The sequence below is a fragment of the Monodelphis domestica genome, chromosome 6 (assembly GCF_027887165.1).
Source record: "Monodelphis domestica isolate mMonDom1 chromosome 6, mMonDom1.pri, whole genome shotgun sequence".
NCBI classification, from domain to species: Eukaryota; Metazoa; Chordata; class Mammalia; order Didelphimorphia; family Didelphidae; genus Monodelphis; species Monodelphis domestica.
In genome coordinates, this window is record NC_077232.1 from 220,570,482 (window position 1) to 220,585,060 (window position 14,579).

Genomic DNA, 14,579 nt, shown 5'->3' on the forward strand with positions numbered 1-14,579 from the left:
CACCAGAATTATCAGCTACAGTTCTGACTGCATCTCACTAGAGATAGGAATGCTTCAGGAAAAGGTTAAGACAAATTAAGTTAACTGAGCAGAGAGAACAGAACAAGATGCAGCAATGAAATATTAAAATTTGGAAAAAGAGAAGAAAAGAGAGAATAGTAAATATGCATTTACTGAGAGCCTATGTTCACAGCACTGATCTAAATGCTTTTAAAAATATCTCATGTGGTCCCCACAATGATCCTGAGAGATAGGTGCTACTATTATCCCATTATCCCATTTTATAATTGAGGACATTGAGGTCTACTGTACTACTAGCTGCTTTTTGTTCCCTCTTCAACATAGGAAGTTCAAGAAGGGGATATGACCATAATCTAAAAACATGCAGTTTCTAACACACTAAAGAAATACTTTAATAATAAATGATTGTCCTGAGGCAAGAGTCCTAGATACTTCAACATCTGTAGTTTTAAACATTAACTTCCAGAGATGACCCCTTGTTATTGTCCAAGGAGAGGAATTCCAGGGTATGTTGAGCATGGAGGATCAAGAGGGAAGGGGAAGGGTAGGAAAAAACAAATAGCCTCAGATGAAGACTGTAGAAGAGGGAGGGAGGGAGGCCTAGAAGAGCAGCACTGATTGCAATATAGGTAGCTAGTAAGAAATAGGTAGCTAATGGAAAAGAGACCAAATTAGAAATTTTTTCCTTCATCAAGTGCCTGAATCTCTGTCAACCCCTTCGTGATTAGCCTAGGGAAAGATGAAAATCAGTTACAGAGAAAATGATGGAGCCCATAAGTGGGACAGGGAACAGGGGAAAAAGTAGGCTCAATTTCAATTGGCTCATTATCTTCCTATGGCAGAATCATAATGGGCCACTCACATTTCAAGAACTGATATTGTTCATCACTGACAGTCTGAGAAAACAAAAGACAAGGATAGAGCTAAAAGAAATCAATGATCAAATTCAACACTCAAAAGAAGCATAAAAAGGGAAACAGAAAAAAAAAAACTCAAGGGAACCAGTAATCATTTCCCTACATGGGAAAGTAATAACTAGGATACCTAAGACTTCAATAGTGCAAGAGACTTCTTAAGTTACTTGATATTCTTGAAGTAAACAAAGGAAACAATGGAGTTAAATTAATTTCATTCCTTGCATAGGGAAGTGATAACTAGAATAATTAAAGTACTTATGGTCCAAGAGTTACTTAAGATACTTTAAAGTAGTCAAGAGAAACAATAGGTTTAAACTCATTACATTTCTAAACTCATTTCATTAAACTCAGATGACTGTGATCTATGATTAGTGTAGCTAAAGTGCTTAGGATGCTGAAGGTACTGAAGACATTTAAGAGTGTTTTCACTTTTTGCAATAAATAGGACCAAATATAGACAGAGAGCAAGGAATAGATTGAATATAATGGGATATTATATTTTTAATCAAGGGAAAAGAAAGAGTAATATACTGCAAAAAAAAGAGAAAATGAGGGTAAATTAAGTCAGAGGAGGCATAAAAATACATACAGTGGAAGGGAAGATGAGGAGATGGTAATGCTTGAGCCTTACTCTATTGGAATTGGCACAAAGTGGAAATAACCCACACACTCGGGTACAGAAATATCTTATCTAGTAGGGAAGTAAGAAGGGGGAACAAAAAAAGTGAGGGGACAGACAAAAAGGAGGAAGAACTCAGGGAGGCACGCAAACAGAAGCAAAAACATTCATGAACAGGGAAAAGGCTAAAAGAAGAGAAAAAGGATAAATGGGGAAAATGAGGTGGAAAGATCAGAGATAGGGCCAAAAGGACCTACTTGTACAAAAATATTTTCAGCAGCTCTGGCAAAGAATTGGAAACTGAAGGAGTGTCCATCACTTAGGAATGGACAAACAAGCTGTGGTATACGGTTGTAATGGGAAATTATTGCATCATAAGAAATGATGAGCAAGATGAGTTCAGAAAAACCTGGAAAGACATATAAACTGATGCAAACCGAAATAAGCAAACCAATACTGTATGACAATTAATTTTGAAGAACTATTATAAGCAAAATAAGTTTCCAAGATAACAAAAAGGACTCCTGATTTTAAAAAAAAGTACTATCTACTGCTAAAGAAGGAACTGTGAATCTGATTGCAAATCTAAGCATACCACCCTTCACTTTATTTCCTTTGTGAAATTTTTAATCATATATGTGATATGTGTCTTCAGTCATATCATGGGGATTATGGAAATATGTATTGCATGAAAGCACTTGTATAATATATCAGACTATTTGCCACCTTAGGGTTGGGAAGGAAGGGGAGAGGGAGAAAATCTGAGTTTAAAAATGTTAGAAAACAATTATCAAAATTGTTTCTACATTAATTGAAAAAAATAAAATTCAATAAAACTTTTTAAAAAGGCAAGATGGACTTGAAGAAGGATCACTAAAGTCACTGGCTTTTCAAGAAATGGCAGACATTAAAAAGTATGTTTATGAAGGATAAATGATGACAAAGACTGGGAAAACTAGGAATTAAACAAATAACTGAAGAAAGGAGTTGTTACAATGAAAAAATAATACTAAACAAAGGGAAGAGTGCCAGAAATTTTCTGAGGAAGGTGAAGGTATAACAAACTTTGCAAGGCTCTCTAAAGCAGTGATAGAATAATTAGCATGATGTCTCAGAAAGTTTTAGAAGAACAATCAAAGTTAAAATATCAAAGAGATGAAATTTGATAGACACTAGAGTTTTTAATAAAGAAATTAGAATGTCCTATACAAACATATATTTGTATTATATTAATTAAATGCCTATTTATGTTATATTATTTATATTATATTAATATGCTAGTATGTCTCAGGCCCACTGCCAAGTGTTTTGCTAATATCCCATTTGATCCTCACAACAAATTTGTGAAGAAGGTGCTACTTTTATCCCTATTTCATTTTAGGGAAGTGAGGCAGGGATCAAGTGTTTGTGTAAAGGCACCCAGCTAGAAGTATCTTACAGTAGATTTCAACTCAGGCCTTCCTGACCCCAGGACTATCTAGTGTCCCACCTAGCTGCCCATAGGCAAGGGAAAGAGAGTTTAGAATGAAGAACAGTGTTTTTCTGCAAATAGGCACCATGAAAATGAAAACCTGAATATCATACATATAAATCATGCAAGAAATATTCTCAGAAATATTGTGAACAGAAGGAAAATGCAGCTTGAGAAAATCCATAATACACCAGCATATTTGAGTCTCTAAGATACTATAAGCAAATTTGATTGAAAGATAGGGAAATAACAAAAGGATTGAAAAGGAATCTCAGGTTTTAGAAATACTTTAAAAATGCAACCAAGAGAATATATCCCATTGACTCATCTCCCTGTAGTCCCATCTATATAAAATTTTCATGAAGATAATCAATACATTCAATAAGAATTAATTAAACCAATAGCAGAGACCAGAAAGGTCTTTCATTAATTACATTCAGTAGTAAACTATGTATTTATTATCACAAAGATGAAAGATATAAAGAATAGAGGATCCCACTATGTTTGTTATTTTTAAAAATTCAATTCAGTAATCCAAAACACCATCTTAAAGACTCTTTTCCAACAAAATATATCTTAGACATAAAAATTATTTAATATTTCTTGAAAATCTAATGAAAGAGTTCATTTTGTTTAATGACCCTATTATCATGAATATAATGTGAAATATGAAGCAAGATGTGCTCAACCAAATTATCTACCACTGGTATGAAAGAGATCCAGCAGAGTTCAAAAAAAGAAACTCTTACAGATGACAAGATTCTTCAAATGCTTCCATTTGCCCATCAGCATATTCTGCTAGTCAGATACAGAAGTGAGTTCAAAGTAAAGATATTTCCTGACACACTAATGAAGATAACAACAGGGCACATTCCCTGGACCCCACAAACTGTGAGTTCATTTTCTAAGAAATACACATGTCCTACCTAAGTAGTAAGAGTGAATAAACATAGGGATCAAAAGTAGGGCACTCTATCATTAGGAGTGCATGTGGCAGAGAACCTGGATAAAGGGGCAAGTAGTATTAAAAAAAAGACATTTCAAATTAAAAATGATAACCAGGAATACAAGCAAAGGAAGAGTTTGGCAGTGACAGAGAGGAACAAGGTATACACCAACCCCTCTTCTTTGTTCTGGTGGCATCAAAAAGAAAATGGCCCCCCAAGAAGAGGGTGTTCAGGATGTGGAGGATTTTGATCAGAAGAGAACAAGCGTCCAAGATGCAGAGAAGAATAAGCTAAGAAAAGAGCAAATCTGTCTAAAATGAACCTGTGGAAGAAGAGGGCTGATTTCAATAAAGATAAAGATATAGAAGAAGGCAATAGGAATACATGGTTTATATTTAACACCAAACTACCTATCTGGAATTAAGGGTCAAAGATTGTAGCAAATAAACTAAATTGACATGTGGACAAGAGGAGAGGGCCAGGGCTCAGTTGGTTCAACTCAGAAAAACAGGAAAAAGGGGGCTGCAAGGTAGCTCAGTGATTTGAAAGGCAGACCTAGACACAAAGGAACAACGTTCAAATGAGACTTCAGAAACTTCCCAGCTATGTGACCCCAGGTGAATCCTTTAACCCTCTTTGCCTAGCCCTTAGCACTTATCCACTTTGGAACCAATACACAGCATTGGTTCTAAAAGAGAAGGTATGGGTCTTAAAAAATTGGGGAAAATGTTTATAGGTATTCAAATAATATTTCCCTGAGAAGATTCATTTCTAATGCTGTATTATTTCTAAGCAATACTTTTTATAATTTTATAATCAAAGCTCAGCCTGTCTTTCAAACCTCTTTCCTCATGCCTTGGCTCCTGGCAATCCGAGGACTACTCTCTACCCCAAGCTCTAAATTTGGATGTCTGAAATTCAGATTGTAATTCCCATCTTGCCCAAGTAAACAAGAACAACAATAAAAACTAGTTTAAGTCAAGTGTGTCTGTGGGCAGCAGGACGGCATCCTTGAGTCCTGTATTGAAAAGACTTGGACAATGTCCCACCTAACCAGGCATTACCTGACTTCTTCATCTGGGCATTGAATTCCAGAATCAGGCATGTGATTTTCCATCACCATGAAGGAATTAGGGAGGGACTGAAAATTATTTAGCCCACTTCCTCAATAGGTATTCACTAATTAGAAATTCTTTGGTCTGTCTTAGGGGGAAGGATGAATAATGAGCTTCCAAAATTATATATAATAACACAAGATGCTGACTATCTTTGTCTTTAAACACTTAGAAAAATCACTGACCAATTAATTTATTGGTGAGCCTGATCAATAAACTTCTTCTCTGGCCTGGAACTCAGTATCTTAGAATTTTTAATCATCACATCCCTGAACCTTCCATTCCTCCTCTTATTGACATATATAGTCTTTTCTTTCATTCATAGAAACCTTCTAATAACAAGCAATCATTCTCTGATTTAAAATTTTAAATTTTTATGTCTGGTTTTCCTTGTAGAAAGGGGGGAAAATGTTCATTTCTGTTTCCTGAATAGGATAAGGGTAGGACAAACACAAGACTTGCCAAATACCTGAGAATGTTTACCTTTCCTTTGCAGAAGTCTGCATATGATCCTATTTAAGATACTATTTGGAAGTGAGTTTAGCAGGACCTGGCAATATAGTTGAATACTATTATAATTCTGGAGCTAGAGGCAGATATTCTCTAAGTTAAAGGTACTTCATGTATTGGACTTGTTACTCACACACAAAAGAAGATCCATCAATGTGGGTCTTTCCTCTTCATACCATCAAAGACCCTTTCAAATCTTAGAAGTCTTTATGAAAATTCAGTTCTTGGGGAGCAAGTGCTAAGCACTCTGATGCCTGGGCTTCTCAGAATTGTAGCTAGGTCCTAGGACGATGGGCATAGTCTACCCTTGGCTTCATAGTCAAAGCCTTTCTGGTCTGGTAAGACAAGCCATGGTACTCTATTGTCATATCCCTCAAGAGCATTGGGTCAAATATGGAAGTATAATCCAGAACAAATTGCTTATCATCTCTGAGAGGGGGGAGGGAGACAATTTGGATTTTATAATCACAGAAAATGTACGTTGAAAATTGTTATTATGTGTAATTGGGAAAATAAAATATCTGAATAAGAAAAAGAACATTGGGTCACTCTAGAATAAGGCATGAGAGTAGGACTTTAGCAGAAAGTGTTATGTTTATAGCAATATAAACTACTGTCTAATGATGCTTGAATCTGTCTTAAGGCTCTTCTCTTTATCTCCTGCCATCTTTAAGGATATTTCAATATTCAATGCATACAAGAATAGACTATGAAAATATAATTAAGAAGAGATTTATAAGAGGGTTTTACTAAATTTGAAAATATAGTATGTCAAAAGATCCATTGGCTTTTTCAGAATAGAAATACAATGCTCATATTGCTCAAAGTGACCCAGATTTAGGTCTTTTATGTACTTGCCTTACATGCTACAAAGGGAAACTTCTTAAATAAATTTTTAAATATTCAGAGATTCTTAAAAATGTAATGCCTACTTTTAATTTTTTTTCTCCTTTGCTACACTCATTTTATTTTATTTTGCCTACTCTTTTAACAAATTTTCCTTAGGGTAAAAATTGAATGGCCTATTTTCTCATGCCAGTCACAATTTGCCCACATTCTAAGAAAAGAGGAATGATTGTTTCTTCTCCTATAGAGAATAAAATTGAACATTTATTATATTTTCTTCTTGATTTTGGAAAAAAAAAAACAACTTAAGAGGTTTTTATTTTTTGTTCCTTTAGCTGAGGAACGAGTTAAAGACTTCTCTTACTTGCTAAATAAGATTGGAAAGAGAGCAGATAATATGTCCAGTCTAGTTTTTTTTTTTTCTAACAAAGTTTAAGGTGTTAAATCAGGTCTCTACCAGGAAATTTTGGGAACAGTCAACTAAAAGATTTTTAAATTTAGTGGCTATATCAAGTCAAGAAGTATTTATGGCAATGTGTTTCATATATATATATATATATATATATATATATATATATATATATATATATATATATATATATATATATAAATGGGGATGATACTACAACTACTACTACTGATGCTGGGAGATTGGGAAAAATTGTTTTTATACATAAGGATTCCAGGACCTAGCTATGACTTCATCTTTGAGTGAATAAAGAAGATGAAAACAGTTGAGGTAATTTCTTATGACTAGTTAGATTTACAGATCTTTATAAAACAAAATATCTCATGAAACAACACTGGTCATAATTAAATATTTAACATAACTTTAATTCATCCCTCTCATATTCATTTTCCAAAGGCACGCTGCAATCTATTTTTAGGGATAAGAGGCTGAACTTGAGATTCAAGGCAGAGACTGGACTTAGGGAAGAAAATTTAGGGGGAAGAGATGGAAAACTTAATATAACATCTCCAACCCCAGGTTTGCTTCAAACTTCTGTGACAGGTTTCAGGAGAAAGAAGAAGAACAGAATAAATCAATGAACATGTTAAGAGACCTCAAAGTGAAGTTACTTGCTAAGGGAAGATAAATAAAAAGTTAAGTAAAAACAAACTGGTAAGAAATAAGTTGATCAAATAAATTAGAGATTAGGGCTTCAGAGAGTAGAAACAAGATGTGACTGTCAGGTTTTTGTTGAGCCAAAGGAAAGAAAAATTGATGTGGTTTTATGGTTAAGAGGTTATAAAGAGCAGTTAAAGATCAAGGGCTTAAATTAATGTATAAACACTCATAAAAATTCAAAAACAAGGGTGAAAATCTCAATAAGCATAAAGATCAATGTAAAATCTTCAGTGATACATGGTGTGTGCAGTGTTTCTATTTCTACCATAGTCAAGTTACTGATATCATTTATGACTATAGGAAAGAGCCTGTGTTTTGAAGGATGCTAAGAATTCTGCAAGAGGGAGGTGGTTTGAGGAAGGAAAGCATTTCCAAGCATGGGAGACAGCCCATACAAAAGGCATGGAGACAACACGTGACATATCATGTATGGAATTAGCATTGGCTAGTGTGTATGTGTGGTGTGTTCATTGGAGGGTAATGAGAATAAATCTAGAAGCCAGATTGTAAAGGACTTTAAATGACAAGTTCAAACTTATATTTTATCCTAGAGGTAGTAGCGAGCCACTAGGGTTTTTTGAGCAAGGAAGTTACATGACTGGACTTGCACTTTACAAATGTCAATTTGACAGTAACATGGGACATGGTTTGGGGGAGGGAGATCTATTAGTACAATTTGGGTAAGAAGTGATGATGGGATAAACTAGGGTAATAACTATGGGGATGAATTCAAGAGATATTAAGGATATATAGGACTTGGCAACTGATTGGCTATGAAGAGGTAAAGAAAAATGAGTAATCAAAGATGATTTTGAAGCTGAGAATTTAAGTGGCTGGAAGCCTAAATGTGCCCTCAACAGAAAAGAAGAAGTTAAGAAAAGGGGTGGTTGAAGGCAGCAAAGTGGCTCAGTGGATGGAGAATCAGGAGGTCCTGGGTTCAAATATGGCCTCAGACACTTCCCTAGTTGTGTGACCCTGGGCAAGTCACTTAACCCTGATGGTCTAGCACTTACCACTCTTCTGCCTTGTAACCAATATACAGTATTGATTCTAAGAAAGAAGGTAAGAGTTAAAAAAAAAAGAAAAGAAAAGAGATGGGTTTCAGGGTCTAGAGAAAGATAATGAATTATATCATGAACATAATAACATTGAAAGACTTATGGGATCCACAGGTTGAGGTGTCAGTATTGAAATGGGTTATATAGGGTTATAGTGTGGGAAAGGTGAAGGCTAAATATGTAGATTGTGGAACCATTTACATCAAGCTAATAAACAAACTCATGGTATTTGATATGGTAAAGGCAGAGAGACTAAGACAGATTCTTTATGCACACCCATGCAGAGAGGAGAAGTTATAAAGCAAAGATAAAGCAAAGGAGCAGGAGAAGGACCAAAAAGGTAAGAAAGTATTGAATTTTCCTGGTCAAAAATTTCTGACATTCAGGCTCAGTTGGAAAAACTAATTGAGAAGAACTATTTCCTTCATAAATCAGCACAGGAGGCATATAAATCCTATGTTCGAGCATATGATTCCCATTCTCTGAAGCAAATCTACAATGTTAACAGCTTAAATTTACCTCTAGTTGCTTTATCATTTGGTTTCAAAGTGCCTCCATTTGTTAACCTGAATCTGAACAGCAGCCAAGGGAAGAGAATGCAAATGAAAGTAATCATTTACAAATCCATGAAAATCTAGGGAAGAGGGAAAATCTAAGAGGAAAGAGTAATCAACAGTGTCAAAAGCCACAGAAAAGCAGCGAAAGGAGAAAAATAAGACTAATGTTTTTAGAAGTTAGGAGATCCTTAGTATCTGTGGACAGAAGAGTTTCAGTTGAGTGGTATAGCTGAAAGTCTAATTATGATTACATGGGGCAGAATAGTGAGTGGAAAGTGATAAATTGCAAGAAAAATTAGAGATGATTTTTTCTAGGAGTTTGGAAGTTAAAAAAAAGAGATAAAAGGATTGTTTGGTTAAGGTAAGGATTTTTTTTAAGGATTAAAGAGATTTGGACATAAAGGCAATAGATAAGAAGCTAGTAGAAAGATAGAAAATGAAAATTATAAAGATGGAATACCTAAAAGGGGTAAATTCATAAGAAATATAGAAAAGAATTGGATGAAGGGCACCTTTCGTGGAGTTGTCCTTTTTAAAGAAAACGACTTTCATTTTTTGAGACTGAAACAAAGGAGAAGAGACTAAGTAATGATGCAGAGGGGACTTAAGGCATCAGCAGTGAAAAGACAGATAGCTATCCCTTATTTTCTCACTAAAGTAAGAGTCAAAATTCACTGCTGGGAGGGTGAAGGTAGGGTAGCATAAAACAGAGTGGCTTAAGAAGAGAAGAAAAAATTCTAAATTAAACACTGGGAGTAAATGAGCGTATAACAAAATGATTACTTTCTACCAAGGAAGACCAAGATGAGATCAAATAACATAAAGTTGCAATAGATTCAGTCAGCATAATTGTTTGATGTTCCATGATTAATGGTTTAGGAGGGTTAAGATTCAAGGCAAGAAGTAAAGACATGCGTTGAAAATCAATAAGCAGAATTTCATAGTTGTAGTTTTAAAGGTAGAATATTTGTGGATGATGATTAAAGCAAGGTGTGATCATCCTTGATGTAGAGTGAAGGTGAAGTTGTTGGAGTGAAAGAGTTGATAAATTTGGAGAGTGATGATGTATTTGGAGTGATACCAATTTATATACAGAAATCCTCAAGTATAAAGGCAGGGTTGGAACACAAAGGAACAATGGATGCCTGGTAATGTACTCTAAGAGAAATAAGGAAGATTGACCTATAAAAATCTGCAAATATATAATTGCAAGAAAAATTTCAAAAAGATGATATATTTGGATGAAGTGAACCAATGAGAAGGAAAGATCTTGGAGGGATGCATAAATCGGAGGAGTATGAAGGAATTTATGAGAGAAGAAGTCTAGCATGTTAACATATATATGTTATCAATGTGATAGTGGTCCTTGAGGGATAGAACCTAAAGAAGTAAGAATGAGGTGGATCAGGATGTGAGGGAGGATGGAGAGAAATATTAGGGAAAGGGTTTGGTTTTTGCTTAGGTAACCTTCAATTCCATGACTTGGGAAAGAAAAGGGTTGGTTATTAGCCATTTACTACCCAGTAAATTATTATAAAATATTAAATAAACAAATAAACAAGTAGGTCCCCAGGTACCACCTCCAATGATATTGACTGGATTATCACTCTACAGATGAGATCGGGAGGGGATTGAATATCTCCTCACCCTTCTCTGATAAGAGTGGGAATACAAAAATAACAAGTACTTTTAATATGTTGGTAAACAAATTCAAACACTTGTGCATTTTTAAAAGGAATTAGTTAAAAGTTTATGCAATTACATACCCAAGCGCTCACACATCTGCCACAAGTGGTGATTTTGAAATCTCCATATAGATCTTTGATGGCACCAGTTGTGAAAAATCCTTCCACCATCAGCAAAATTCCATACACAAAGAAGGCAGCTGCTACACCATAGATCACGTACTTGAAAATGTCAATCCTATATGGGGAAAAGTCAGAGTTATTTATCTCAACTCTTCATTGCAAAGGCTAAAAATTCAACTCTGATATTCTGATGATCAATTGTAATGAAAACTCAATGCAATGTTCATGGTCTGTAATGGTAGATGGAAATAGACATTGATCATTTCAACTAACATTTCTACTTTCAGTTTGGCGGGATAATTTTTTATTTTTTGCCCACATGAAAATGGAGACTTGTACTATCCTAGTCAAGGATAATCTTTAGCAAATTAGTTCCAAAGTGGAATAAAGAATCATTATGTAATACCCATGCATGTTGCAAGAGAATATTTAAATAACAGAAATATTGTTGTGATTTAGAATAATTTGAGTTAGAATGTTGACTGGTTAATTATATGTATAATTTCTTCTGTCATCAAAAAATATCTCATAAATTTATTTATAAATATTGTTTTGATAGTAAATGTTAATTAATCCCTAGTTCATAAATATCCTGTTTGTTCTTTCCTACTAACATCAGTCAACATTTAGCCTTTATAATGAAATAAATCTTCAAGGATTAGGGATATAAAGTTCCTTGACACTTGTGTATTACATAGGGTAACTGATGAGAAGATTATAGATCCAGAGCTTGAAGGGATGTCAGAGACCATCACATCAGATTAACTCATTTTATAGGTGAGTAAAATGAAACCCAGGGATGTTCTGACTTGCCCATGGGCACACAATGAGCATTAGAGGTCATGTTCAAACAAGATACTCTGACATCTTGCTTAGTACTCTTTCCATGGTACTAGTCCCATATAGCTCAATTGTTTTTTTTCTATTAATTGTTAATCAGTTCTTTAAAGTAGTAGCTTTCCTCTGCTCCATGTTTCATTTCCAAAACTCTATATGGCTTCCTACACAGTTCCTAAATGAAACTATGCTTTAAAATCACAATTTGGATACATCTAATAGACACCAATGATTCAGGCTAAAAAGGTATAGTTCTCTCTCCCCAAACATTTAAATATTTATATATATATATATATATATATATATATATATATATATATATATATGTATATATACACATTCTGTATGTTAAATATACACATTATATATAGCATATATTTAATATAAACATATAGTGGGAATCAAATATTACAGACATATATCTTATTATAACACTGTTTTCTTTAAAGATGCGATTAGTGTTTAATCCATTCGCAACCAAACAGCCTAGGATTAATTATATTAAAAGGGATAGATGTTTTCCAGGGTAAAGAGTCAGTGCCTGAATTACATTGTCATCAAGGAAGGGACCATGTTGAAGAAGTGATGCTTAGCAGCAAATCAGAGGCAGGTGTCAAAATGCCCCACATTCTGGCTGAGGGAATCTAGCAGGATTCAATCATCCCTGTAAACTTTCTCAATGAGCTAAGGATTCCAGAAGCCCAGGAGTTAAATCAGCAAAACAAAAAACAGACTCTGCACCAGACTGACAGTCCTGGAGAGGTCTCATTCTTAAATGAGAAACACTGATTAAAGAAAGGTTGGGTCTCACATGCTAACACTCATACAATTAACTTGACATAAACACAGACTAAACAGCAGCAGCTACATCCTGGGAAGTTGAATTGCAAATCCAAGAATCAGTGTTCTTTTTGCACCTCTGATGTCATAGCTTATTTTATATCTAGCGTTTCTCTATTAAGTCTATGTCTCCATTCCATGTTACATGTCTCAAAGCTGTGGGCATAATCACTGTTGAGCGCTTAGGTGCTTTGACCTGTGGCGAAATCACACTCAATTAGCTCACGTTTGGTGTTGATTACACCTTCCTTCAGTTATATTAAATATTTTTACACACTGATTGCTGTTACTTTGCACTTTTATTTTCAGTATATTCATAGGTTTAAAAAAATTCTCAAAGAGCCCAGCTTAATATGTCATATCATTTCATAACATAACTAATAAATAACCTTTACAACAGGATATATTTGTAATGTATCAATGTTGAATTGCAAAGTATAAGCATTCATGTAAAGTAATAAGATGAGCGGGAATTTTTTTTTAACATAGCTGGAGGTGGTTTTGGATCCAGAAACCAGTTTCAATTCTCCCACTTATTTATCCTTTAGAATGTGAGCTCTTTGAAAGCAGGGAGTCTCTTACTTTTCTTTTTGTATCTTTAGCACTTAGCACACTGTTTTGTACATAGTAAGTACTCAATAAATGCTTTATTCTCACTCATATTTATATGCATATACATTATATATTATATATATGAGTATGAGGTTGTGGCAAATAGAGTGCATTTTTAGTTTTAAAAATGTTAAAAGTAATTTTTTCAATAAATAATAGTTTACAAAGTTTGTGGTCTTCCATTTTCAGGTTTTAGAATATCTAAAAAATTGGTCCAAATACAGTAAGCCTATTTATTTTTACAGGATTTTTCTCTATTAAAATTGACCATGAATTCCTCTTACAATTCCAATTTAATTTGAAAAATACTCCATTTCCACTTATAAGTCTATTTTCTTTTTCATAGAATTATTCTGTATTCAGTAACTTTATAAATCAGAAGTACAATTTCATGCATCATCTAGAGAGAAGATATGAAACTAGCTCTGATAGGGATATTTTATTTTTATTTTTGGCAGAGGCCACCAATATCTTGAAGCTCAAACATGCTGTGTTCTTGGCAGAGCAAAAAAGATTGTGATGACAACAGGCATGCTAATTTCACTTGGAAGGAAAACTTGGTTCATGACCTAGAATCTCCTTTTCACACAGATTACAGCTATTCTGCCCCCATCGCACATTTTCAGTTGGGAGTGTGACAAGAGGAAGAAAATAGAGAAGAAATATAAGTTTATATTTCTCATTCACCAAGAACCAGTCTAGGATCAGAGCTGGGGACAATCAGCTAATCAATTATGACATTGCTCAGGCTTTATGTCACATTGACTTTATTTTGCATGAATTCCAATTCAGCAAAGTTATCTATTCTCAGACAACTTTATTAGACATTGGATGACATATAAACTTTAGATAAAATGCAGTCTCTGCTTTCATGGAATTAATAATCTATTAGGGGATTATGACATCAATACTAAAACTTTTAAAAATGGAAATATGTTTTGTGCGATAAAACATGTATAACCCAGATTGAATTGATTGTCAGCTCTGGGAGGGGAAAAGGGATGAAAGAAGGGAGACAGTATTGATCATCTGACTTTAGAAAGCTTATGTGGAAATTTGTTATTAAAGAAAATAGAAAATGTGAATCAAAATCAACATGGAGAGGTGCAAAACAAAATATGTGAGGTCTGAGGATGAAAAGGCCATACTAACTATAGGAGTGGGAAGAGAATGAAGTAAGGCTTCATGGAGTAATTGACAGAGGATTATAGATTTTAAACTGGAAGCAATTTTATAGTTTTCTATCTCTCTTTTTTATAGATGAAAAACTGATGATCAAGGAGGTTAACTAA

General features: G+C 34.3%; 1 protein-coding gene across 3 annotated transcripts in view; it reads right to left on the reverse strand.

Annotated features, from left to right (window-relative positions):
- GPM6A (glycoprotein M6A) overlaps positions 1-14,579 on the reverse strand; it is a 507,062-nt gene that overhangs the window by 42,689 nt on the left and 449,794 nt on the right. For all 3 annotated transcript variants that reach the window (XM_056802931.1, XM_007496095.3, XM_007496094.3), the window contains exon 3: positions 10,957-11,113. In XM_056802931.1, the coding sequence (XP_056658909.1) occupies positions 10,957-11,113 (157 nt within the window). The remainder of the gene's footprint in view (positions 1-10,956; positions 11,114-14,579) is intronic.